General features: G+C 39.2%; 3 protein-coding genes across 3 annotated transcripts; 2 read left to right on the plus strand and 1 right to left on the minus strand.

Moving 5' to 3' along the window:
* Nucleotides 1-2664: 2664 nt before the first annotated feature.
* Nucleotides 2665-7863, plus strand: LOC144639293 (uncharacterized). Its single transcript, XM_078498589.1, has 5 exons — nucleotides 2665-2917; nucleotides 4991-5047; nucleotides 5956-6130; nucleotides 6691-6824; nucleotides 7364-7863. Exons 1-5 carry the CDS (start codon nucleotides 2768-2770, stop codon nucleotides 7430-7432), a joined length of 585 nt encoding a protein of 194 aa, XP_078354715.1. The 5' UTR covers nucleotides 2665-2767; the 3' UTR covers nucleotides 7433-7863.
* A 4953-nt stretch (nucleotides 7864-12816) lies between these two features.
* LOC144637829 (putative methyltransferase Aflv_0758) lies at nucleotides 12817-14153 on the plus strand. Its single transcript, XM_078496910.1, has 2 exons — nucleotides 12817-12910; nucleotides 13271-14153. Exons 1-2 carry the CDS (start codon nucleotides 12877-12879, stop codon nucleotides 14017-14019), a joined length of 783 nt encoding a protein of 260 aa, XP_078353036.1. The 5' UTR covers nucleotides 12817-12876; the 3' UTR covers nucleotides 14020-14153.
* A 9-nt stretch (nucleotides 14154-14162) lies between these two features.
* Nucleotides 14163-25635, minus strand: LOC144637828 (tetratricopeptide repeat protein 4-like). The gene is made up of 10 exons (XM_078496908.1): nucleotides 25475-25635; nucleotides 24662-24776; nucleotides 23450-23611; nucleotides 21504-21581; nucleotides 20505-20572; nucleotides 19559-19702; nucleotides 17430-17602; nucleotides 16230-16314; nucleotides 15305-15387; nucleotides 14163-14593 (listed from the first exon to the last, which is right to left on the minus strand). Exons 1-10 carry the CDS (start codon nucleotides 25613-25615, stop codon nucleotides 14497-14499), a joined length of 1146 nt encoding a protein of 381 aa, XP_078353034.1. The 5' UTR covers nucleotides 25616-25635; the 3' UTR covers nucleotides 14163-14496.
* Nucleotides 25636-26151: the final 516 nt, after the last annotated feature.

The raw sequence follows: 26151 nt of genomic DNA on the forward strand, positions 1-26151 counted from the left end.
CCTGTGTCATTTATGAACACCAGAGAAATAGCACTTTTTCGCATATTACCTAAAATACAATTTACCATATGTTGGTCATTTCAAATATAATTCTATCAAGAACCATTAAATATCTGTTCTTATTATATAAACATCAGTGAAATACCAGGAAATCTTTCGCGCGAAAAAATCATATCTTCACACGTGAAAATAACATGTTATTTTCACATGTGAAGATATCGATTTCGAAACATTTTCTGACAAGTTTGCCCTGTTTCAATGCTGAATGAGCCAAAGTAAATCGATATTAAGTCGAAACATCTTCGGATCTTCCTCGGCAATCTTCGGATATCTTCGGAAATTTTCGGAAAAGTTCGGAAAATGTTCGGAAACATTCGTACGACCTTCGGACAACATTTAGCAGATCTTCGGAAATCTTCGGAAAATGGTCGGCAATCTTCGGAAAATCGTCAAAGACATCGTAATTAGTAGGTTTATATAATAAACAGAATATTACATGGTTGCTTGGAGATATGAAATTTATCTTCTCGTGTTCAAATCGATATCCCACTCGTTCGCTGCGCTCACTCGTGAGATATCGATTTGAACACTCGAAGATAAATTTCATATCTCCGCGCAACCATGTAATATCCTCTATTTATCATCATCAAACATGAGTATTTCGCTCGTTGGCACTTACCGATAGGTACAACTAGTTCATATATGAACTGCGGATGTATATGAAAGTGATAAATGATCGTCGCAGTGAATTTCCAATTTAAGCAATTGGAAAGCCCTGAATTTTTTTTTTCAGGCTTCTTTATTCCAATTGCTTAAATTGGAAATTTACTGCGACGATCATTTATCACTTTCAATCTTGAGACTGTGAGACGTGAAATGCGTCGGCCCCGTTCACTATGTCTCTATTAGAACAGCCTCATCATGCCTAAGTTTAAAAGTGTTCCAGCGTAAATGTTTCCTCACTTATGAAAAGACGTCTTATTTTCTTATCGTTTTTCTGTTTTGATCGATGAAGTTAGAAGCATTCAGTTGCGGCTGACAAACGCGCGGGGCAAATAAACGCGCGCATGTTCGTTCGTTCGCTCGCTTGCACGTTTCGTTCGCTCCGTGTGCTTGGAAAGGAAACGACTGCTACGCAGGCGAAATATGTTCGAAAGCAATGATCAGAAGAGAATAATTGTGTTTATGGTAGCCAAGGTATCCGGTCACTTCGTTCCAAAGTGACTTCGGTCCATGTCAGGTTGTTCCACGAAATAGTCAGGTCGTTTTACTCTATATAGACAGATCATGTCAGAAAGAAATATTTTATAGTTAGAAATAGTTCGAAAATATGTCAAACTAGTGAGAATGCTCCACTTTGCCTCATTATTTTCCATGCTGGAAATTTGTGCGCACGTTTCGTAGTGTGAACTAGTTTGTTTATGTCAGGCTGTTCGGGTTTAACCCATCTGCAGCCGCAACTGAATGCTTCTAACTTCATCGATCAAAACAGAAAAACGATAAGAAAATAAGACGTCTTTTCATAAGTGAGGAAACATTTACGCTGGAACACTTTCAAACTTAGGCATGATGAGGCTGTTCTAATAGAGACATAGGCATCGAACGGGGCCGACGCATTTCACGTCTCACCGTCTCTTTGAAACATTCTGATGTGGAACGAAGTGACCCTGGAACGAAGTGACCGTACTGTTCGCGCCATGCCACAAAGGCAAGGACACCTTTGTTTTGAACCAGGAATACGTGACGGTATCCAGCCGGCAAGTGGTGAATTGATTCGCTTCGGTTTGAGCAAACACTAGCGACATAACGGCGAGGACAAACAAACGCAAAGAAAAAAACAAAACCTTACGTTGGTGTTTTATAACGTCGCTGGTGTGAACCAAGCCTGAAGTTCGTATGAACGTTTTTTAGCTCAAAATCAGCGAAAATTAAACTTAGATTTTCAAACCACTCAGCTTCTTTTTACTGTACTGATTTATACCCGAATCATTTCCGCTGTTTTTTCTGGCTGCGCGCGCATGCGGTGTAACCACAGTTAATTAGCACATGTAATGAACACAGAACTTTTTATATTTTTAAATTTTAATGAATGGGCACCCTGCTTTAAGAAAGTTTTTCTTTCTTACTTACTAACTTACTTAGGTATTTACTTACTTACTATGAATTGTGCATATTTAACATTCACGGTGTATTAATGTTTTATTTTACTTTCTTTCATAATTACACCTCGCCGCACCACATAAAGTCCGTATTCAAATGCAAAATAGTTCTATTGTAAGCTTTATTCCATTCACAGTTTGGTTTTTTATTTATCAGGTAATAACCGCCCAATCCTAACCAACAGTAAATGAATGATATTTTCAACGAAACTATGCAAATATTTGCCGGTATAACTTCAGATGCGTATTAGCGCAATCGTAAGCTTTCTATAGAGTACTAAGGCGCGCCGAAAAAAGAATAAAACGAGCGATTTTATGGACAGCGCCGCAATATTATGTAATGAGCACTATTGTTTCGAACCAAGTGTTTTGAGTGTTGCTTGGCAGCGTGACACGTGACACCAGCGCTTTTTGTTGGATAGTGTTGTTTATCATGGTTTCCATGGTACGGTGCTGGGGATAGGGTCTCTTGGGATCAGAAGACCAAATATTTCCGCCGACGGCCTGCAAAACGCTACAGTTTGTTTCGGTAGACCCTTGAAACGATTGTAAAGTTTAGAAGCGTAGACTGACGGACTCGTTGCAGCGTGTTTTACGTTTGAGAAAAAATGGCCGAAGAAGCTGAACCAGGAAAAGCCAAGGCGGCAGGAATCGTTGGTATTTTGATCGGATGCTGTGCACTTGCAAACTTGATTTGTGGTTTTATCAGCGTCGCGTTGGGCGAACAAAGTGGTACGGGAATTTGGACTGGACTTGGGGTAAGTCTATAAGGGGTTCATAACAGAATTCTGTCTTTGCTCCGAATTAACTTCTAGTTAAAAATCGAGATTATGCGCTCCTGTAAAAAATGCAAGGTCCGGCCTTTCACTGAATCACTTTCACTCGAAGCGGTTGCCTAATTTCCATGGAAGCACTTCGACTCTTAACAGAAACACCGATTACTTTAATACTACAAAATAAAGCTAAAATCTACTCTGGATTAAGAACGTATTCAATAGTTTAACAAGTAGTTCCACTTTAAACTTAAAGCTATCGGAAATTATACGGACCGCAATTGCACCCTAAAAGTGTTGCATTATTTCCATGGAAACGCTTCTGTTGACAGAAACACCGATTACTTTAATACTTCAAAATAAAGCTAAAATCCACTCTGGACTAAGAACGTATTCAATAGTTTAACAAGTAGGTCCACTTCAAACTTGTTGCTTTCGAAAATTAAACATACCGAACGTGGTTGTTGATTTTTCTCCGCGTGGTATTTGCTTTTGCATTATTTACATGTACCTTAAAAGTAATTATCAAGGCAAAATCAAATCTTTTCCAGTTAGAACTATTAAAGTGATTTCCCAATTTCTCAAACTTTCGATTTTGTGAACTTTCCGATAACTCTAGCTAAATTCAATTTCCTTTGTGGGAGCAGGGACAGCGCAATGTTAAAAGCGTTTGCTTCCAATCAATGCGGCCCGGATTCAATTCCTGGACCCGGCGTCCATAATATATTGGTTGAGTTTGTTGTTGGTTCTCCTCCTTGCTCCGAGGGTTTTTTTCCGGGTTCTCTAGTTTTCCTCCCTCTATAAAAAATCAAAATCTAAATACCAATTCGATCAGGTTCGTGCACGCCTCGTTAAACAAAAGCGTTTTATTTCCTTTTCCCTTCACGCTCAAGCGAACACTGTAAATTTTTCGTTTCCTTTGAGCGTTCGAAAAATCATTGTTCCACGTTATTTTATTTTGAACTGCTAAGCAACGTTCAGCAGAGATCGCATCATAGTTGGTTTTTTTTTCACTGGCTCTGGCGATCGCAAAATTCGTTGGTTATGATCGGTAACCTGAATCATAGCTTTTTATCAATTTCGTCCATTTATTTTCATGTTCTTTGAAAGTAAACTTTAAACACTATTCCTCGGTTAGCATATGAAATGAGATTCCCGGCCAAATTAAATTTCGAGACTTTACTCGCTTAAAACCCGAGGACGCAAGCCAATCAAGCGGTTTCCGAAATCTCGTACTTAATTACATTAGCATTAAATCCACACTCTAACTGCATCCGATCAAAAAAAAAGCCATTATATACGTTACGGATTTAATAGACAGTTATGCAAAAACCGTCTGATGTCGTTTGTAATTACTTTTTCGAACCCAGCGCAGCTAAACGAACACAAGGGAGAGACGTTATTTTATATAAAAATAACGTTAGTTGTGTTCTGTCCTGTTTTGTCTTTGGCCTTAAAAGCTAGGTATCAATTTGAATTCGATTTTCTATCCTTAATTAGTAAAAACTCAGCCGCATTCTATTGGAAATCCACGAATCTAATTGGTTCTCCCATCGCTTTCTATTCGGTGATAACTGACAAAAACGCATGCGCGTTGCTGTTAAAAATGACAATTATATATTCTTGATTTGTAGCTGATAGGGCCTTATCACGGTTTTCGACGCCATCTTGACGAGTAGAAAAATTATAGACAAACGTATGGGAAATTATAAACGTAACTGAAGGCTTTCTAGCCCAGCTCCACCCTTCAAACTCGGCGAATAAAAACTTTTGCCTAGTGTCTTAACTTTACAATTCATAAAATGTCCAGAAATCTATTTTTGTAAAAGATATTTGCCGCCGGATTCTCATACAAACACTGTAATTTCTATCCGCTTTGCCTACTCGTCAAGATGGCGTCGAAAATCGTGATTAGGCCTATTGTAGGTTTTGGACTGAAATCCATATGAGTTTCTACTAAAACAATAAGACTACGGTAGAATGTCACTGATCATGGTGTCTTGGCTGTTTAGTTTTTCCTCTTTGTATAAAGATTTCTATAACATTTTGTTTTTGCAGCATGTAATTATTTTTGTTTGTGGAGTGGTGACATGGCTAAAGCTGAACAAGGGAGCGGTAAGCAGATATGAACCCTTATGTTTAATTCCACCTTTCTTGTCTGTGATATATATACTAGTTATGCAACGGTTGTCATAGAGTGGTATACTATGGAATATCCCACGAGTCACTTGTATTTTCTCGGTATACACACGAGCCTTTAGGCGAGTGTGTATACGAAGAAAATACAAGTGACAAGTGGGATATTCCATAGTATACCACGAGAAAGTGTTGTGTAACTATTTTATACCATGCCATAGAAAAAACGCTTACTAAATTTCGTGAGAATACGATCGCAGCGCACGATGGGAAGGTTGGGTATGAATACCGTCAAATATACAACAGCTTTCCTGTATTCTGATTGGCTGTATTTTCTATGGCAATGGTATTGCAATTAGGGCATATATATGAAAAACACGATGCGTTTCTTTGAATGATAGCTAAGATCCGATAGCTAGCTAAGAAATGGGCTAAAACTTAAATTGATATGTACCTAGCTGAGAAATCACCGAAAATTCAACTTATAACTGAAATCCAGCACCACCATCGATCAAGCCTCTTTGAAGTAGTGGAGAATAGTTTCGGAGAAGCGGGAAGGAGCTTCATTTTTAGAAGTACGCTTTTACTTCCTTTTGTGTTCGAACCTTTGATGCACAATTATATAATATTTTTGTCGAAATAGTACTGTTACAATCTTGGAAATACTGTTGAAACACTTGGGGATACTACTGTTCAGCTTTTCAATTCCCTTCTCTCCCTCCCGACGAACTTTTTCTGAACTCTGATGAAGGTGAACAGTAAAGTCACCGAAAAATTTAGGTTATAAAAAAGAGATTGGCTTTAAAAACCGTTTCATTTCATAAAGAATTCAACCCCTTATGAGTTTCTGTTTATACTGATAATGATGAATTTCTCTTTATTTGCAGTTTATTGCTTTCACTGTATTTAATATTCTGTGGTTGATCGTAAGCATTGTTGGAGTCGTTATCTGTCTGATTGGATGGCTGGTATGGCACGTGATCGGAAAGGTCGTGGACAGCGAATGTAGCAATGTAGGCGATACTTGTATCTGTCGCGATGGAAATGAGGTCCCATTCCCCGGTAAGTAAAAAAAATTCCTACCTTTTTAAATTATATTTTCTCGATTAAAGAAGCTTGGTCACGGTATTTTAGGTAATTTTATTTAGTTTCGTAAATTAAGAGCTCCAAACTTCAAAATAGACCTTATTACGGTTTTCGACGCCATCTTTATGGGTAGGCAGAGCGGGTAGAAAATTACAGTGTTTGTATGGGAATCCGACGGCAAATATCTTTTACAAAAATTGAATTCTGGACAACTTATGAATTGTAAAGTTAAAATACTAGGCAAAAGTATTTATTCAGCAAGTTTGTAGGATGTAGCTAGGCTAGAAAGCGTTCAGTTACGTTTTTTTATTTCCCATACATTTGTCTATGATTTTTCCCGCGAACTGCGTCAACTTGCGGGAAAAGGTTATATTTTTTTCCGCAAAACACAAAACAATGGCACCGGCCAGAAATCGAATCCGGATCGCTCGATCCTGAGTTCAGCACACTACCCGCAAGGCTACTGCGCCTCCCTCCCTCTTGCCCACTTCAGATGACATGTATTAACTGTACATTTCGGATCTTTCTCAACACAGTGAGCGACTGCGACGACATCGGGATGATTGAAAGCTCCTTTATGGTCATGGTGATCATCAACGCCATTGCTGCCATTCTGACCTTTGCTGGTTCTATCATTGGCTGTATGGGGACCTGTTGCGCTAAAGATACTGTAAGTCACGCAACTTATGATATCTCACACAAGTGTCACGCTATAATTTTACGCAACTGTCACGTTATAGTGTCACCCTATATTAAGGATAACTTTACTCATCTTACATTTTGATATCTCACGCAATTAATTCGCAAGTATCACGCTATAATCTTACGCACCTGTCACGTTGTATTGTCACACTATATAAAGGATAACTTTACTCATCATACATGTTACTGTAAGTTTGTTCAATTACCTTTGGCAGTTTCACAATGATCTCTTTCGTTTCGACACGCTCCGCGTAAAATATAATAGCAAAATTCTCGTTTGTAAACAAAAACAAAGGCGTGGCTGACTAGGGTCCTTTAATGGCAATCTTTTTGAGCGGCCACCCTTAGATTACACATCATTTATAGCTATTTGTTTTGATCGCACCCCCATTTGAAGTCATATTTTTTGCCATGGCTTCCCGTTTGGCTGTTTTTTCTTAATAACCATTAATTTGCTGCCCTCTTTGATTCCTTATTTGCTAAAAGCATTTTTATTTATTTACACAGACAACCAACGTGGTGGTGGTGCAGCAGCCCGGAATGGTGATGAACTACAACCAATGCGCCCCCTCCTGAGTATCCCGAAAAGTAACGGGACATCCCGTCTTGTTAGTGGCCGGTCGAGATTAACGAAAAACACTTGCACATCACATAGGTTTAGCACAAACATTTTACCGCACCTTTGTTACAATACATGATGCACCATTGTGTGAACTTGTTATATTCTTGGTCAGCGGACTTCGTTGAAGGAAAGCAACATGACGTCACAGCTATCGGAGTGGTCGCCAATGCCCGCTCCGTTTTGTGATTGATGGATGGGCATTTTGTGTTTCTCAGCGCTGTATCAGTGTGCAGAAGTATTTCCAGGTTTTTATTTATTAAAGTGCGCGAGTGAAGCGATGTATCTTAGCTTTTTTTGTTGAGTGTTTGTCTCTCTCACAATTCATGTTATCCCAAACCCTGTATTTAATGCTGGGGTGTGAACCCAATTGAATAAACAAGACAAACCCTTGTACATGAAAAGCATCTTGTCATTATTGATTCCTAAACCCTTCATGTAATTTTCTCACGCTTCCTTTGCGAGCTTCCAGAGCGGTTCTCAATTGAGAATCGAAAGTAGAGCGGTTTTCTCTTTAGTGTCGAACGAAATTTGTGTTTGCTTTGGTTTTGCTTTACTAAGCGTGGTGATTGGTTTAAAATGATCACTTCACTTTTTTAGCCAATCAAAACTACCGTAATGATTCGATTTAGCGCCCTCCTTCCAATAAGCGCCCCTTTCAAGTAAGCGCCCCTCTTCGAATGTGTTTTTGTCAATAAGCGCCCCTATTCCAATAAGCGCCCCCATTCTAAAAAGCGCCCCCATTCTTATAAGCGCCCCTATTCTAACAAGCGCCCCTATTGAAGTCATGGACGTCGAATAGATAAACTCATGAACAGTCACCGTACCGTACATGTATATTTACTGCTAAAATGAACAATTCTTTTAAAAGTAACTGAACTTTGAACAATTTGTAACTGTTACAGTTTCTGTTATTGTTAGTCATTTTGATATTTATTAAAGTTTTGTTCTAAATATTTGGTGGTTTTTCAAAAAAATTAAATAAGCACCCTGTCCCGAATAAGCGCCCTGTCTCAAATTAGCGCCCTCCCTTAAGGTGCCAAAAGTAAATAAGCGCCCCGGGCGCTAAATCGAATCATTACGGTAAAACCACAACAATCGTGACGCGCTCATGCACGTGATTCCCGCGCTTCGCGTCTGCGACATGAACTTGCTTCGAGTTTTGATTGGCTAACTGGATTGTCTGTGTCTTTTGTGACTGGCCAGAGTTATGACTTTGAGTTTGGTTTTGCGACAGTCAATTAAATACTGCTCTAATTTCCAATTGCTTTGGTCATTGCTACACTTAGTGATTGGTTTACTGAATATTCGCGCCGCTTTCTTATCCAATCCGATGGCAGACTCACACAAGTTTTCCCGCGCTTCGGTGCCAGTTACATACATTTGCTTCGAGATTTGATTGGCTCATTAGGTTGTCTATGTCCTCTATAATTGGCTAGAGTGATTACTTTGGAAGGTTTTGCGGTGCCACACTTGTTTGACAACTATTCTACTTACAAATTTTTATAAGCACTAACAGCAAGCAAAAAATGTCGCTTATAACTGAAGACGATTAGATATGCCTTATTTTTCTCAGACTTACAGCGTGTAATAATAACAATAATAATAATAACAACTTTATTAACGTGTCAAATCTGTAGTAGCTGGGGGGAATAGCCCCCTCTACTATTTGGGGACACCAAACCCCCCAAAAAAAAAAAAAAAAATAAAATATAAAAAAAAAAAAAAAGTTGCGGAGAACCCCATTACAGAATTAAAGTACAACATTAAAATGATAGCCAACATTAGGGGACGTGTGCACGCATGCTTTAAAAAAGAAAATGCCTCTCCCCTCCGCTCTAAAAATACCAGACCAAATCCAGCACGAACGTCAGGGAGAATATTTATTTTCTAATAATTGATTTCTGTTTTACAATCAAACGTATCAGTGCTAATAATAATAATAATAATTAAAACATATTTATACAGGATGACCATTCAGTTATAAAAACTGCTATCAACATGGGTCCTGGGTTAATGTCCAACAGTTTTATGGCAACGGTAAATTTCAGTCTGATCTTTTGGGATTGTCGAAAATGATATATGAAAGGGTAAGGGTTTAGACTTTGGGGTGGAGCATCCCCCGAACCTCTAGGTCCCCAGTCCAACAAACTAACCGGAGGGTGGTATGGATAACTCAAGATCATATTCCGTCTCATTAAAAACTAGCAATGGTATATTGCAATTTCTGCGTCCTGATTGGTTAACAGGCAATGGTATATGAGCTCATATACCATTGACCACAAGTATGGTAGCCGATACGCGTCAACAAAAACAGCTGGGGAGCTCAAATATTGCAATTCTTTGGGCGTTGTTAATAAAACCATTATTCCACTCGCGCTTGTTGGATATGACATTGTTATAGCCAACTCGGCGCTACCGCGCTACCATCTCATATTCAACGCGCGCTCGTGGAATAAAAGTTAAATACAGTAAAAACCCGCGTGTAAGAACCTACTTTTTTCAGAGTTTGGCAAAACAGGTTCTTGTATTATGGTGTACTTATTGACAGTTTAGGCTAAGTAGGTTCTTAATCAGGTTCTTAATTTCTACAGAGTAGACATTGTTGTTGATTATCAGAAAATAGTATAAAATCTGGTCTGTTCTTCATTACAAATATTTATTAATGCACCCATGTTGCAAAAGTCCAACAACATACTGTATATACCCCGGTAACATCACCTTTCTGGTTTTTGGTAAAAAAAAAAAAATATATAAATTAAATAGTTAAACCCTACATATAAGAACCTGTTGGAATTTGTTTGGCTAAACAGGTTCTTATATTTTGGGGTATTAAAAATCAAATTTCTGCCAGAAGGTTCTTAAATCCCTAGGTTCTTACACGCGGGTTTTTACTGTATACTATGATGATTACAATTAAACCTTAATACAGTCACCGAAGGGACAGAGTTGACTGTCCTTATTTAAGAGGTGTCCATATTACTGAGGTAAAGATTATACAATTTCTCGTTTCTTTGTGACCAGTAAACTTTCCGTAACTTAGAGGAGTTCGTAAGGAGAGGTTGCTTTTACATAATATTTTTCCAGTAGTTGTGAATAGTCCAGCCCTGCAAACAGTGATGGAGAAATGAGTAAGCTCATCTTTGAAGCTCTCGAAAAGCTTCATAATATGGGAAAGAGATGAAATTACTCTTAGATGGGAGGCAAAGCCAGGGCCGTACCTAGAATTTTTTGTCTGCGGCGGCAAGTTTTCCTGGCGAGGGCAACTGGTTTTCTTTAGCTTAGTTTTCCTTTTTTTTCTTTAGTTTTCTTAGTTTTTTAGTTTTCCTGGCGGGGGCAACTGTCCCCTTTGCCCCCCCCGCTAGGTACGGCGCTGAAAGTAACCTGCGTAGCTGGTGGCCGGGTGCAGTACTCTACCAAATTAAAAACGTTCCCAATATCATCATCGAATCATCCAATATCATTCTTTATATCCCAGATATGAAGAATTTAGTTTCAACAAGATCTCTTATTTCATCTCTGCATTGTAAGCTTTTTCAGGGCGTTTTTGAATTATTATTATTAAATTGAATCGGTCTACTTATGGAACCTGTTTTGAGTACAGGAAGTATGCAAGGCCATCCATTAGAACTGACAGGAAAAAGCTGAAATGCGAAAGCAATGGAGTCGTTCCTTTCGGCCAGTAGTCATTAGAGCCCGGGGGACCTACCTCTTGGTGATGACTCAGAAACAAGACATCGTCCTTGCATAGAAGTCTTAGAAATGAATCAAATACTTGCACGCACTCATCTTTGGTGAAAATATATATTTATTCTTAAAGGCATTGAAGTGAATCCACCGGTTAATCCACCGAATGCCGAACCGTGCTATAAAGAAGAATAAGACGCATAAATTGTGACTTGCGCAACTGGATATGCAAAAGAAGATTAAAGTGCTTTGCAATCGCCCAAGGGTCAAGTCAGCGTCTTTGATGACAAGACGACAGTTTTTCGAGAAATGTGTGAAATGTGAAATGTGTTTCTGAGGCATCACCAAGAGGTAGGTCTCTACTGACTAAAGGCCTGTCACTTCTTTTGAATTGTCGTTATACATACATCAGTACACTTTATTTATCCTCGAAATTTACAGAGTAGCTGTAGAGCTAATACTCCGGTAGCTAAATGAAAAGGTTCCTGGCTCACACTAGCTACACTGGCGACATAACAACATGGGCATAACGACATTAAGAAAAGTTCAGTTCTTTCCTTATGTCGTTGTGCTTATGACATTATGTTCCAATTATGTCGTTATTTTATGTTGTTCACACTGGTGACATAAAACATCAACTTGAGGAGAGTAAAGTTTTTATGAGTCAAATGAGTCAATAAGTCATGAGTCAAGGAGTCAATGAGTCAAATCTTAAATTAGAGTTATCAACGTGAGGTGTTTTTGTATTTGCGTGACCTTGCCGTTATGTCGTTTTGTCGCTAGTTAATGAACCAGGCCGAACCGTTTAGCTCATCGCAATGGAAATGGTGGTTGTTAGCAAGTGCTACCTTCTTAACTTATCTAACCATCAAGTAACGGTGAAAGTGCGGCTAGCCAATTTGCATCTGTCGATAATTAAGTCTTAAACTTTCTATTCTCTAGTCTAAACTTCTATCTCAACCATTTGTATAGTAATGTTATTAAAATTACTTGCATTGCTGTGCTTGAATTTAATTATCGATCGAGGATCTAGAATTCCGTTATTTTATTTCACACTGTCAATTTTTTGAGTCCTTCAATGAACATCTACAGCTCAGCCGATCGGGTTATGATATTAAAAACTACTTGCCTTGAATTTAATTATAGATCGAAGAACCACGCAATTTTATTTCTTCACTTTGCCGTTTAGGGTGAAATTTGGAGACTTCTCTTTGGGCAGTTGTTCAAATTACTAAAATTACAAAAACAAGTGTGGGATCGAGTTTTCTTGCCTTCTTTTTTACTCAGTTCGTAAAATAAGGCCGTCATACGTTTGTTCATATGCGTAACTAATTTCCCGTTTCATCTCCTATCTGAGTGGAGAGGGACAGGAGGGCGGGAGCCCAGGAGAAAAATGGGCGGGAGGCGGGAGAAGAAAGGGCGGGAAGCAGGATTCCGAATTTGGCGGGAACTGGATGAAATTGAACATTTTTTGCAACGTTCCGTTACATTTTAGAAAAAAATGTGACAAAGAGGAGAGAACCAAAAGAAAAAAGATGCGAGAAGCGGGAGTCAGAGTTACGGGAAGCGAGAGGTATAGACCCCCCTGTTCCCCTCGCCATCTGAAATAATTCAATTTTTTCCATATTATGTAGCTTTTGGGGACCTACAAAGATGAGCTTAGTTTTTTCTCTTTCAATATGTTTGCAGGCTATAGCTATTCAAAACTAATGATATGGACAAGCACCAGGGAAAATCTTATGTAAAAGGTATCAGTCTAATATCGATTTTATTATCAAAGTACAGTGGAACCTCTCCTTTTAATCAGCTCTCTGTTATGTACAGTTCACCCTTGAAATACAGTTGAACCTCTCTAATACGGACACCGAAGGGACAGAGCAGAGTGTCCGCATTAGAGAAGTGCGGGGGAGGGGTACTCGCAATGGGCAATAGACAGGCATCCCATCCAGGTGGGGAGGGGGGGGGGGGGGAGATAGCAATACTCTTAGTCACTTCATGCTTTGAAAACCAGACATAAGCGCACACATTTGCCTTTTACCCCACATCTTAAAATTTACCTGTTTCTTTTTTAACAAAAAAGTGACCCGGTATTTTTTTTCCGTTCCCAGATCACTATCGCTCTGTAGCTGACAAGTACGAATATCTTTTCCATGAAGCCAATGAAGGACTCATTCCCTTCCTAAAAAAGAATTTGGACCTGAAGCCGCAGGACGTTGTTGCTGACATAGGTAGTGGAACAGGCCTTATTGCCGAGAATCTCTTTACATCATTCAAGCTAAACAACTCTGTTTGGTGTGTAGATCCTAGCGCGGAGATGCAAGAAGTAGCACGAAAAAGGAAAGGGATTTACGCCGTCCAGAAAACGGCAGGAGAATTTTTCTCCGATCCGAAAATCAGTCAGTGCTTTGATAAAGTCATAGCAGTATATAGCGCGCATCACTTCGCTGACCCAGACGCTGTTTACAAGGGCATAGTCAGGTCTCTCCGCCCCGGAGGTACTTTTGTTCAACTTTTTACGGTAAGCACTGGTAACCCCATGTTCAAAATGGCTGAAATGGCGGATACGACCCAGAGAATGAAGTATGCAAGAGTAGGCGATACTGAACAGTTACTTAAAGGGTTGAATTTACCAGGAAAAATTTCTCAGAAAGAGTGCACGTATCCCTGGAACGTGGCAAAATCCAAGTTGTATGAAATGTTTCGTTGTCGGTTCATTAGTTCATTTTACCAGTTAAGCGACGAGCAAATTGAAGACGGAATTAATGAACTCGAGAACGAAACGTTAAAAGATGTTAAGGATGACGATCGTATCAGTTGTAACTATGTTGTTCGCATGACAAAATTTGAGCTCGAGTAGCACGGAGACATCAATAAATGGATGACAATTGGAGACATTAGATCACATATTTTCAGTCCAAAGCTTGAAAAACTGATTCAGCCTCTAAGAATTAAATAAAATTTCGATTTCTGTCAAAGAAATTGCTCAGTAAAATGAAGCGAGCGAAAATTGAAACACAGAGGGGTTTTTTTCTTTCTGTTTGACTTTCCATTGCTCGTCGCAGAATCTAAGTGCTTGGAACATGTCGCGTCTCCAAGAATTAACCGAGCCCGCGGTCCACGGCGTGGCCGTTGTTTGGCAACATGGTGACGTACGTACATGGTGTCGAACCGACGCGGGATAAATTTCGGAGTGCTCGTCAGTGTTCGCGCTAATTTTTTGATAGGACAAGGAGAATCGTTAACTCTTCGGGTTTTTCACGAGGATCCGACGAAGACCAGCTTGGTCATTCCTGAGGCAGAGCTCCGCTTAATGCACTGCAGTCATTCATGTATGTTATCGCTCAACTTGATATCGCTGAAGGAAAGTTGTCCGGAATGGAGATTCTTTACTCAGGATAATAAATGAAGGTGTTCTCTGTCTTACCAGCAACCTGAATAAAAAGAGAAAACAAATTCAGCGGCGACCAATTTAACGATACCATTTCGAAGGCAATTTCTCTTAGGAAAAGTTCATGAGCAGTTGAATCTCGATTTCCAGACAGTCATTTTGGTCCCCTCCCGGGTTTGGGGTGCTCGCCGAAAATTTGGGTAGGGGTGTGCGGCGCGCTTTTTGTAACCCTTACTCAATTGCACAAAACGACTATGCGATCTTTCCAACCCTTTTCAGAGCTCGCCCCAAAATCGCTAACCTATTTCAGGCAAGACTGTACCCAGGAACTGCCTGGTTTGCATAAAGATTTCGCAAGGGCGTCAAACAATAGTAAAAAATAGTCTCTTCCAAAAATTGTACCTAATTCTGACTACCCTATTTAAGACCAAAAAGGTCAAAATCTACACCCCACTTCATACCAAAACGGCTCGAAAACCGTACCCTTTGGAGTCGCTCACACGTATACAACTAATAGAACAGATATAAGGGAGTAACCTTCCCTCCCAACGTCCCCGGGGTTTTGGCCCTAGGTGGCATTTCATGCATTTCCTTTTTCTCACTAAACGATTATAATGCCACGACAAACGCTGTTTGTTCAATCAGACGCTTCTGCCCCCTCCCCCCGACTCAGTACACATCTTCATGATCACACTACTTGTTCCCGACTGTGTACTAGTCAGTCTGATATTAAACCTTATAAGTAACCACTTACCTAGAGTCTGAAAGAACATCCTTAAGACAAGTGTTGGGTTTCACTAGACATAGCTTTTCACCAGTAGAGTCCTCAAAATAAACCTAGAAGGAATAATGAGACATATACAAGGAAAATATTAATAAAAAGAAACTTAGGGTGTAAAATTAGAAAGGTTCATCATCAGAGAGGTGAACTCTGATATGCCTATCTGTATAAACAGAACAAATGCTGGACAAAATCCAATGCCCTGAGCGGGATTCGATCCCACCGCACCCTGATCTCATGGAAGGTGCTCTAACCACTGAGCTACCGAGGCAACCACAGTGGAGTGAGTCAGTGAGAATATTTGCTGCAAAGGAAACATCGATTGCCAGACGTTTGCTCTCAGGCCTCTCGGACTGGGAATCAGTACTTCTGTTGGACGTTGAGACAAAGCTGTGCGCAGCTAGATAGTCCCTTTTTAATTTTAATTTAATTTAATACTTATTTATTAACGAATTTTTCGTTCTGTATATATTTTTACATTTGTAATTTATTTTCTCGGCATATTAGCATATGTTTTGCTAGGGGCCTAGCCAGCCCCCGTCAGCTCCGAGGGTAAATAAATTTTATTGATTGATTGATTGATAGGACCAGAATGCGAGTAGTCCATCAAGCCTGAAGCGAATAACAGCACAAGTGGAAAAATGGCCATGGGGAATCTTGGGGTTTTGGCACGTCTTACCCCCCAGGTTTTCCACACCCATTTTAATTAAAATAATTGTTCTCAAAGGGGGCTTTTGAAACACATTGTTTGTATATTGAAGGGCTGCCCCATTGCAAATACAGGCAAAGAAAGCAAACCAGAAAATAAAAGATGCAGCACATGTGACCACACTTTTCAAGTACTTTTCGTTATGTTCATGTCTCAAACTATGCGTGTTCCACAGTCATGATCAGTTACCTCAATATTTGCTAGTCTGTATTTTCTTTCTGCATCCCAGGAGGGGGATTCATCTTCAAACATTGCGAACAGGTGATCGGAGATCCTATGAAAGATTTTAAAATCATAATTATTTTGATACCGCTACATTACATAAACTACTAGGTAAGGTTACGTATTGGTTTAGGCCAAGTGGCTCATCTGGCCTTAGCTTATACTGGTTTCCAGAGCATTAAGTGACCTGAAGTATTAACTTATACTTCTCCCTGGATGGGTTGCTAGTCCATTGCAGGGTTACCCCCGGCATTAAATTCATCGGTACCCATTTTATAAACTTGGGCAAGGAAAGGCACTATGAAAGTAATGTGTCTTGCCAAAGAACACAATGCAAAGGCCACAGCCAGGGCTTGTTCCCAGACCACTTGATCTGGTGTCTAGCGTGCTAACCATTAGGCACTGTAACTCCCACCTACAACCTCTAGATGGGGTGCTCAAAGTAATTCATCATGGGTTACCCCGGGCCTTTAGGTCACATTGGTCCAACAATTCACCAGTACCCATTTTAATTACCCTATTTACCCGAATAAGCGCCGCCCTCGAATAAGCGCCGCATTTGGGATAAAAAATTTAATAATACCTTCCCCGAATAAGCACTGCAGCCCCTTTGCGGCGCTTATTTGAGGAAGTCCGTTAAACTAAAAACAGAACTACAAGGCAACTCTATAACAAACTTGGACATTTCTTTTTCATCAAAAGCAATGTTTTGCAGTTTGCCCATTAGTTTTTCTTAATCCAACATTCTTACAATGTATAGTTCTGTAAATGTTGTGAAGACCACAAACATTGCCAGGACAGCTTGCACCACTTTTCTCTTTAGCAAGAGAGGAATACTGACATTCAAAAGACGCTTTTTTTAATTACTGTAAAAGATTAGATTCTTTGTGGCATCCAAATTTTAAATAAGTGCCGCCCTCAAATACCGTTAAGCGTTCCCCTTGAAAAATTTAAGCGAAAAATTTAATATGTGTCCCAGCGCTTATTCCAGCAAATAGGGTACACCTTATTGAAATTAAGCACGGTGGGTTAGACTCTAAACGTCCACAAGCACAACATCTTCACATAATTTGGATTTGAAACTTCAAACAATATTAATGAGAGACACTAACTTATACCAAACAAGACAAAAGATTGTTTCAAGCAACTGCAGCATTCTCTGAGTACCTGTCATTCTCATTAAATGAAGATATTAAATCTGTTTCTTCGAACTCTGGGTAAACGAACACGACTGGCCAGTAGATAACACCAGAACTGTCCATATAAATCTTGATATCCAGACCACCATCAGATATGGGTCCTAAGAGGTCAGCGTCCTTCTCTAATTTGACACCTCGAGCCTAAAAGGACAAGAAAAAAGTCTAAAATGTAATGCAATTTTACAAACTACAGTGGTTCTCATTGTTACAGTAAAGCTCTAACCCCCTTTCCCCTCTTAAAGCACTCAACTCTACAACAACCGCTGTCTGGAGTTGTTTTTCATTTTTTTATAAAAGCCCCCTCCCCCCCCCTCCCCCCAATATTAAGCCTACTGTGCAGTTCCAGAAAATATCCATACCCACCCCATGGAGACACCGCGGCAGAACGCACTGCACATGGGTGGGAAATTAACATCCGGTCAGTTTTGTATTTCCGGTTGACTATGTAATCCAGTCGCGTAAATACAAATTCCCGTCGCGCGAAGTTTAAACACAAAACTTAAGAAATAGCAAAGAAACTTAAGGAAAAGGATGGTCTCTTTCAAAAGTTTATTTATTTTTGTAGCTTCATACTTTTGCACCATGGGGTTTCCTGCTTGCACCAACATTGAAAATGATGCTTGAAGTTTGCAGGTCGCTAGCGCTCGACAGTCGACAGCGGCAATTCGTTTTCATGGTTTCTATTACTTTTCCCGCTTTAAATTGCTCGCAAATTAAAGTGCAACATGAGAAAGAAAAACTACATAAACCAAAATAAAGAACCACTGAACTTTCAGGTTTAGGCGAGTTAGATGAATCTTGCCTTCACTGAGAAAAAAGTCACAAAACAAGAAAGAAAACAACATTTGCTCAGTGTTTGCTTGGTTCAACAAGAATGAATTGAGTCTTCGATCGATACTCCCGTACAGTACCTGGAGTTTTTGCTGGATTGAAAGCTGTTAGCCGAGAAGCTAAACAAGTTAATAAAGTGTTTTAATTCAAGACAAAGGCAATTTGATTTCTTAATCCTCCTCACAAGGTCGAATATTCGTCTACTTGGCGGATGTTTTTCTACATTTCCAGTCCGTGTGGCTGCCTCACGCGCGAACACGAAACTTGCAGATTCGCACATGGCGTTCAATTTACCAATTTAAACTTTCAGACTATCGTACCGGTTCTCTCTCTTCAATCTGAAAGGAAAAGCAGAATCATAGACTTGTTTTACAACTTGCTTTAAACCAAAAAGTGAAAACCGAATAGTTAAAAATCGGAACTCACTGCCAGGTGTAATCAAACTGAGTTTTTATACCTTTGAACAAAAAACAAACACGAAGCAACTGCGTACTCTCATTTCCAAAAAGATATTAAGGCCTGAAGTTTTAGGTTAAATAAATGTAGAACTGAAAATAATCAAAACTATGAATTTAGTCAAGGTTAATCGATGAGGTGAAACTGGCAAGTAAAACTCCGCCTTCCCGCCTTGTGTGAAAGATAAGCTTAAATTTAAGCTTATTAAAGCTCATCTACTGCTCAAATTCAGAATCAAAACCTTAGTGAATCCGCGACTTACCTTTTCTAAATCTATCGAGTATTGTTTCGGTCATATTTAGCTTGAATGTAATCCACGACGACAGCAGATTAAAACACCGCAATTCACGAAGCAAAACAACTTAACGTAGGCAATGATTGACCTTGAACGGAAAGCGTGACGAGTGTCGACGAGTGAAGCCCGTTGAGTGACTGCAAAGGCGACCGGAAGTGCTAAATTCAGCGCATGCGTAGACGTTCTGCCGCGGTGTCCCCCATGGAAGGTCATTGGAAATTCTGGGGGGGGGGGGGGTGGTCAAAAAAGTCAAATTGTGAAATGGAAAGAAGTATGGGGCTTAACTAGAATTTCCAGAGGGGTGGGGGATTCAATCCAAAACCTTCCATGGGAGGGGTATGGATATTTTCTGGAAAATTTAAAATAATGATAGATCATCATTACAAAAAAAGGTTACTTTGAAAATTAAATTTGTTCTTTAGCAGCAATAAACAGAGAATACAGAATCTCTTACTTACATTAAAAACAATAATTTTAAGTTAATTTTTCTTTGTGACAATATGCCACTGACATACCTTCACCGCTGATAGCAAAGCCTCTGCTTCAGATTTTTCTTTCTTTTCCTTCAACATGGCTTTCCTTTGATCTCTCAACACTCTTTTCTGTTCAGCAAGAGACTTGTTTCTAATTTCCAACAACCTCTTGTTTTGTCTTTCAATCTTTTTATAGTCAAAAAATTTAACTGACATATATAAAATTGGTAACTTTTCAAACAGTAAATTGAGAAAATCATCCACATTTTTAAATGGCTTCAGCTTTATAATTTCATAGTTCATTAAGTAAATATACGACTGTAATCCAGGAATGATGTTTAACAGGCTGTAGGCAAATAAAAGAGATTTCACGAGTTGAAGTATACAAAAGGGTAGGGAAATTTGTTATTTAGGTATTTAAAAGAGCCTTTTAAAATATCTCGAACAGACCCACCGAACGTTCGCTTCATTTAAGTACCGTATTTTCTCGATTAAACGCCCCCGGCGTTTATTTCAAACTTGGCCCGGTAAAGCCGGCGTTTATTTGATTCCAGCAGTTTATTCAAGCCCTATGTTTCTAAGAAATGATTTTGATTCACTTTTTTGACAGCCATATATGTAAACTTTATTTCTAAAGTATATTAAACCTTGAATAAATGTTTAAGGGGTTTATTTTCAAATACAGCGTGGAGACCCAGCGTTTATTCGGGGCCCGGCGTTTAATCGAGATTATACGGTTCTTTAGGAGCTATTCAAGTGAAAAATTATAAAAAAGATGCAGTATTCCTTCTATAGGTACATAAAAGGGGTGCAATTTTCCATCAGAGGTATACAAAAGGGTTACCTTTTCTGTCAAAAATGGTATATGAAAGGGTAAAGGTTTGGACCTCATGGCGGAGCCAGTACCCCCACCCCCCCCCTCTCCCTGGGATCCTGACAGATAATTTGAAAAGCTTTGGTCAAGGAAGAATGTTTACATCAAGGATACTGTTAATCCATCATCACACCATCTTACGGCTTCTTCATATTTTTGAAGTTCCACACAAGCACTCGCACCTATATTCAAAAAAGGAACATGCATGTAATAAACTTGTTTCATAGTGTAGACCTCTCAAGCAATCTATTTTGTCATCACAACATTAAACAAGATTGATACAAAGTACTTGTTCCCCCATCTGTATTCAGAAAGTACGTTTTTGTGTGAACTGTTGGCAGGAGTTTTTCATGTACATTTTTAAGCCATATGTACAACTTTTTTGTACCTGCACTGGTTTTGAATCACATTGACATTAGCGTAGTGTGAACAGTGCCGTAGCAAGGGTAAAATAAGTGGGGGGGCCCTGCCCCAGAAAATTTTGAAATCTAGAGCCTTGGAAATGCTAAGAGAGTATAATACTTGCAACGTCAATACCCGATTCCCTCTATAGCGCGCGCCTGCAGGGAATCACGGTAGTTGTATTCATCAAGCTATGCGCGAGACTCAGCAACGATGCACGTTGCTGAGTCTCGCGCATGGTTTGATGAATACAACTACCGTGATTCCCTGCAGGCGCGTTATAGAGGGAATCGGCTATTACAAAATAGAAAGCCGACTGTCTCTGTATCGTGAAACCAGTAAATGTTTCACCTTTCAGAGTCACGATTTCTGGTTTGTTTTAGTTTTTGGCTGTTTAATATTGTTGTGCATCACCCTACCTGTACGTACGTTAAAAAATGAAAAAAAGTACAAATGTTATTGTTTCAAACCTCTCGGGAGATAAAATTTTGTTTTCAACATTTTATACAGGTCTGTTTTTACTTTTTGGGAAAGAAAACTGGGGGGGGGGGCACGAGCCCCCCCCGGCCCCTCCCCTTGCTACGGCACTGGTGAACAGGTTGTTTAATTTTTTTCTGTTTTTGCTTGTCTACTCAACTATACTTAGGTTTCAGTTAATTTTTTTTTCTTTACTTAAAAAAAACACATTTTAATTGTAACTGACAGGCTGACCTCTTAAAATAGCCTTCATGTAAGTTGGTTGCAACTTTTTCGCAGCTGTTGCATCATTCAGTGCACTCCGATTGTTTCCTGTCCAAAGCAAAACAAAAAGAAATTCCATTTTACCCTGAGTTGCCATATAATTGTATCCTGTATATACTGATCCCTAGACTACCAGTAGTGATGCTTCCAGAATACAGCATACCTCTCTAATACAGACAACAAAGGGACAGGGAAGTTTCCGTATTATGGAGATGTCCATATTACAGAGGTAGAGTTTATTACTTTTTGTTACTTAGGGACGTGTCTGTATTATAGAGGTGTCTATGAGGAAAGGTTTAACTGTAAGATTAATCGATTTTGTTAAAAAAATACATTGCATAATTGAGTTAACTAGTTTGACACTGATGTGGTTGGTATCATATTTAAGAAATGTACATCATTAAGCCATTCAAAACAACAACAACAAACACGAAGATAAGATAAGATAAGATAAAATTTTATTGAACACTCCTAAAGAGGTTTTTCAGTGAACAATACATGAAGTTGAATAAAAATGTAAAATTTAAAATGTGTACCCTAGTTATGTATTATAAAAAATAAAAAGAAATAGAAAGAAAAATGCAAGAAATAAGAAAAAAAAATTAATTTAAAAACTCGCTGAGAAGCTTTCAATTGTCTTCAGAGTTTTCTTAAAAATTGTATGACTCTTGCACAGTTTTAAGTCTTTGTCTAAAGAGTTCCATAGCTTTACTATTCTGTAATAAAATGACTTCTGGCCAGCAGTGGTTTTGCACAGGGGAATATTCAGTTGTTGGGAATAAACAAATATCACAATAATGTACATGTAGGTACAAATAAAGGAATTTTAAGTTTAATGCTTTCCTTGTTAATTGTATGGCCTTTGTGTGCATAAGTTAAAATAGTCAGCTCCTTGCACTTGAAATCTGGAGGTCATTTGAGGCCTGGCTCTTCCCCGCCAAGGTGTACAAAAGGCTACTGACAAATTTTGGAACAAACCTTGCAGTAAATAATGGAAAAGATTGGGGGAACCAGCAATGTACTACAGGTGTTGTAGCATCCCATCTGAAGGTAACCTGCCATCAGGTGTTATTTTTCTCGCGGCGGAGGGGTCAACGGAAAAATGAACGCCTGATACAATTACTTGTCGAGTCGTCTGTAAAAAGTCCAGAATCTGGACTTTTTTCTGATTGGTCAGAAAACAAAAGGCAACATTAGAACTCTATTCTGATTGGCAAATTGAGTTCAAGTCTAATTTCCGGTTCAAAAATATTGCACGTAGATGATTGTTATCATGGCGGGTGTTGAGCGGAATGAAGTAGAAAGCGAGTTCTTCTAGCTTTTAGAAAATCTCTCAAGAGTTTTGTTCACAAAACATTTAAAGACGAAACAAAGGGAGTGTATTCGACGAATAGTTTGTGAAAGAAAAGATGTTTTGGCGGTGCTTCCGACGGGATTTGGCAAGATTCAAGTGATCTATCACCAATGGTGTCGAAGATTATTGCATCACACCACCAAAGACGCCAGATGATCGTGCCAGTGACGAAAACTACGACACCTTGAAATGTCTGACCTGAGCCTTACACAAAATCAGCCTTTGCAGAAAACAAATTTTAAAAACCATCCGATCAGCTTGTTAAAAAAGGGTTATTCAAACACATGTTTGTGAGAGTAAAAATATAATTTGAAGGCGCTAAACACGCTTATCTGATGGCATCGCCAACATTCTCGACGACGTTGACAGATATTTTAATTAGGGGGGCGACGAGGCGGCTTTCCTTTTTTTTCTCCTTCCCTCCGCCGCAAAAAAAAGAAAGCCTGATCGCAGGTTAATCTGAAGGAAGGTGGGGGGGGGGGGGTAGGGGGGAGAGTACCCACATAAGCTGTGGCTGTATTGACAACTTGGCCCATGACCAAATTTGCTTTAAATGACTTACCCAAACACAACTGTGCTGTCGCTCTGTTTGTGTAGAGAATGGCATTTAGACCAGCGTTATCACACTTGACTTTGATCCCTTCTGTGTAGGCTGCAATAGCTTCCTTGAATTTTTTTCTGTTGTATTCATAATTACCATCTTCTTTATGTGCTTCTGCTCTTGCTGAAAAAAAGAAAAAAAAGTCTTTTAATGCAGCTGTTTGACCCCAGTAATGCCCACTTATTGTTGAGTATGTTATATAGCACTCATCAGCAAAATAAATATCACATTAAGGTGTGCAAAATAAAAACAATAAAACTTGACCAAAATGATTGTCTAGTGGCACTCTTGCCAAAAAAATGTTAACTGGACTCAGGGTCCAGATCCTAAATTAAAATAATGCTTTCCACAAGTAATTTTCCCTAAAGTAACATTAATTTTTGCATTCTGAGCAACCTTCTACCCATAATTCTCAGAAATTGGAGCAATGCTGCTTTTTGCTCATTTTGTCCCTGTGATCAGACCCATGAATTCAACCCAGTTTGAATTTGTGCGACTAGTCGCAGCGACAAACTTCTGTCACAGCAACAAAGATTTTCACAAAAATGCACCAGGTCACACAGTGTCATTTTGCAGCGACTTGTCCCCCTGACATGTTGCAGCATTTTGTCACCTAGTGTGTCTCGGCCTTAAAGATGATTTCCAGTCCGTACTGCGCAATCTCCGCCTGCAATGTTTGTGAGTCTCACAAACAAAAGAATTTTTACTAGCAAAAACAAAAATTCCGGGACAAAACTTACCTTTTTCTTCATTATTAACGCCAGATATCCTTGCAAAACAATAATAACGAGTAAAAGAAGCTCGACGGTATTTCAAACCGACGTTTTAGCTCATCGTGAATTCTTGAACGAAACGATCTGTAATGGCGAACTAAAAAACTTCATGTACGCTATCACCGAAGTGTAACGTTTTAACGAATTCAAAACAAAAATGAAAACAAACCCTGAGTCTGCGCAGTACGGACTGGAAATCATCTTTAATATCATACTCTTAACTGACACTTAGGGTGGTGAACTTGATTCAGGGTCCAGATCCTGAGTAATGTTTTCCACAAGTTGTTTGACAAATTATGTTTTTCCCCTTTGAGTAACTTACATTCTGAGCAACTTCTAGCTAGCCACACTGAGAAATTGGGGCAGGCTCTAAGGATATTTAAACGTGTTTTGCACTTACCTACAGGGTCTTCATCCTCATATTTAATAGCTTGAAGGGCTGCTAAGGCAGGGTTATTGTCTATTTCCTCTTGTGTCGGGGCTTTTGTCATAAAAGCAGGTACCTTTTCAAATTCCTACAAAAGAAATAGAGACCACTGCACAAGGGCTGCTTTTATAAGGCATTATTTAGGCAAGAGGCATGTGACGGCCACCCTAGCAGAATCAAATCAATAAAACTACAGTTTAATCTCGATTACTCAAACCTTCAAGGGAAATCGGAAAAGGTTTGGATTCATTATTTTGTTACGTCTTGCAGTTAAACCAACTTTAAGATACAGCTGGAATCAGGATATGTTTGCTCTAAGAAGAGGTTGCTCCACTTATGAGAGTTTTAAAATAAGAGCTGAAATGTTTTTATGAGAGCATTAACCCTTTGGCCACTTACAAGCACTGATTTTTAAAACTCTCATAAGCGGAACAACCTCTTCTTAGAGTAAACATATCCTGATTCCAAAGGTGTCCACTTAAGGAAGTTTAGAAGTTTCAACAATAAGCTGTTATAAATTAAATTAATTCAATACAAAATAAACAATCATGAGACTTGAGACTTATAAGGAGTGCCACAATCGGCTCATCCTTGGTAAGAACCTGTGAAACTCAGCAGCCACGAAAAACAAAGAACGACCAAGACAACAAAGAACCTCGAAACAATATAGAGCAGGAAAACAATTGCTCCAAAACAAAGAAAAATTTCACAGGTTTTTACCCCCACGATCACACTTGGCTTACACGTGTTGACGTGTTTGCCATCTTTGCACGCTAATTACTTTACCTCTTCCCAATTTTCCTCTTTGAATTCAATTTCACGCTTTTTCCCATGTGATTTCTTTTTAACAGATTCAATGAACTCATCAATTTCCTTGTCAAGTTCCTGGGCCTTTTTCGAAGCCTTAGCTGCTTTCTCGTCCGCCATTTTGTGTAATCGACTCACGAAAGACTGGTAACTAGAACATATCCGCTGACCGTCCCTAGGGTCTTCTCCGCTTTTTGGATAGACCTTGAAACAATATTAGCTATTCTTTCCGACGGCTTTTCCGATTGGTTTTTCCTTAATTATTGAAAACTGCAGGAGCTGTTTCGACCTTCAAAATTCGGTCCAGAAATTTTTATCTTTTTTTTTATCCCCTCCCAGTGAAAAGTTGAGAGCACCCCCCCCCCCCCCCCATTTCAATGATGGAAAAAATTATTGAATGAAAATAATTATTGAATGATCTAGAAGCCCGTTGGGACGAGAAAAAGTATTTTTGAGAGCGCCCCCCTCATCTTATTCCAGGGTCTGGATGATTGCCCAACCCCCCCCCCCCCCCTCATCTGAAACTGTTCTGAAGGTCTAGCTGGATCCGCCACTGGAATGAATCTTAGTGTCAGAAGAATAAAACCTCTACTAATAGGGGACACTTAAAATAAATAAAATAAATTATAAAATATATAAACACTTAAAAGACTAAA

The sequence above is a fragment of the Oculina patagonica genome, chromosome 14, assembly GCF_052425735.1.
Source record: "Oculina patagonica isolate OP01 chromosome 14, crgOcupat, whole genome shotgun sequence".
NCBI classification, from domain to species: Eukaryota; Metazoa; Cnidaria; class Anthozoa; order Scleractinia; family Oculinidae; genus Oculina; species Oculina patagonica.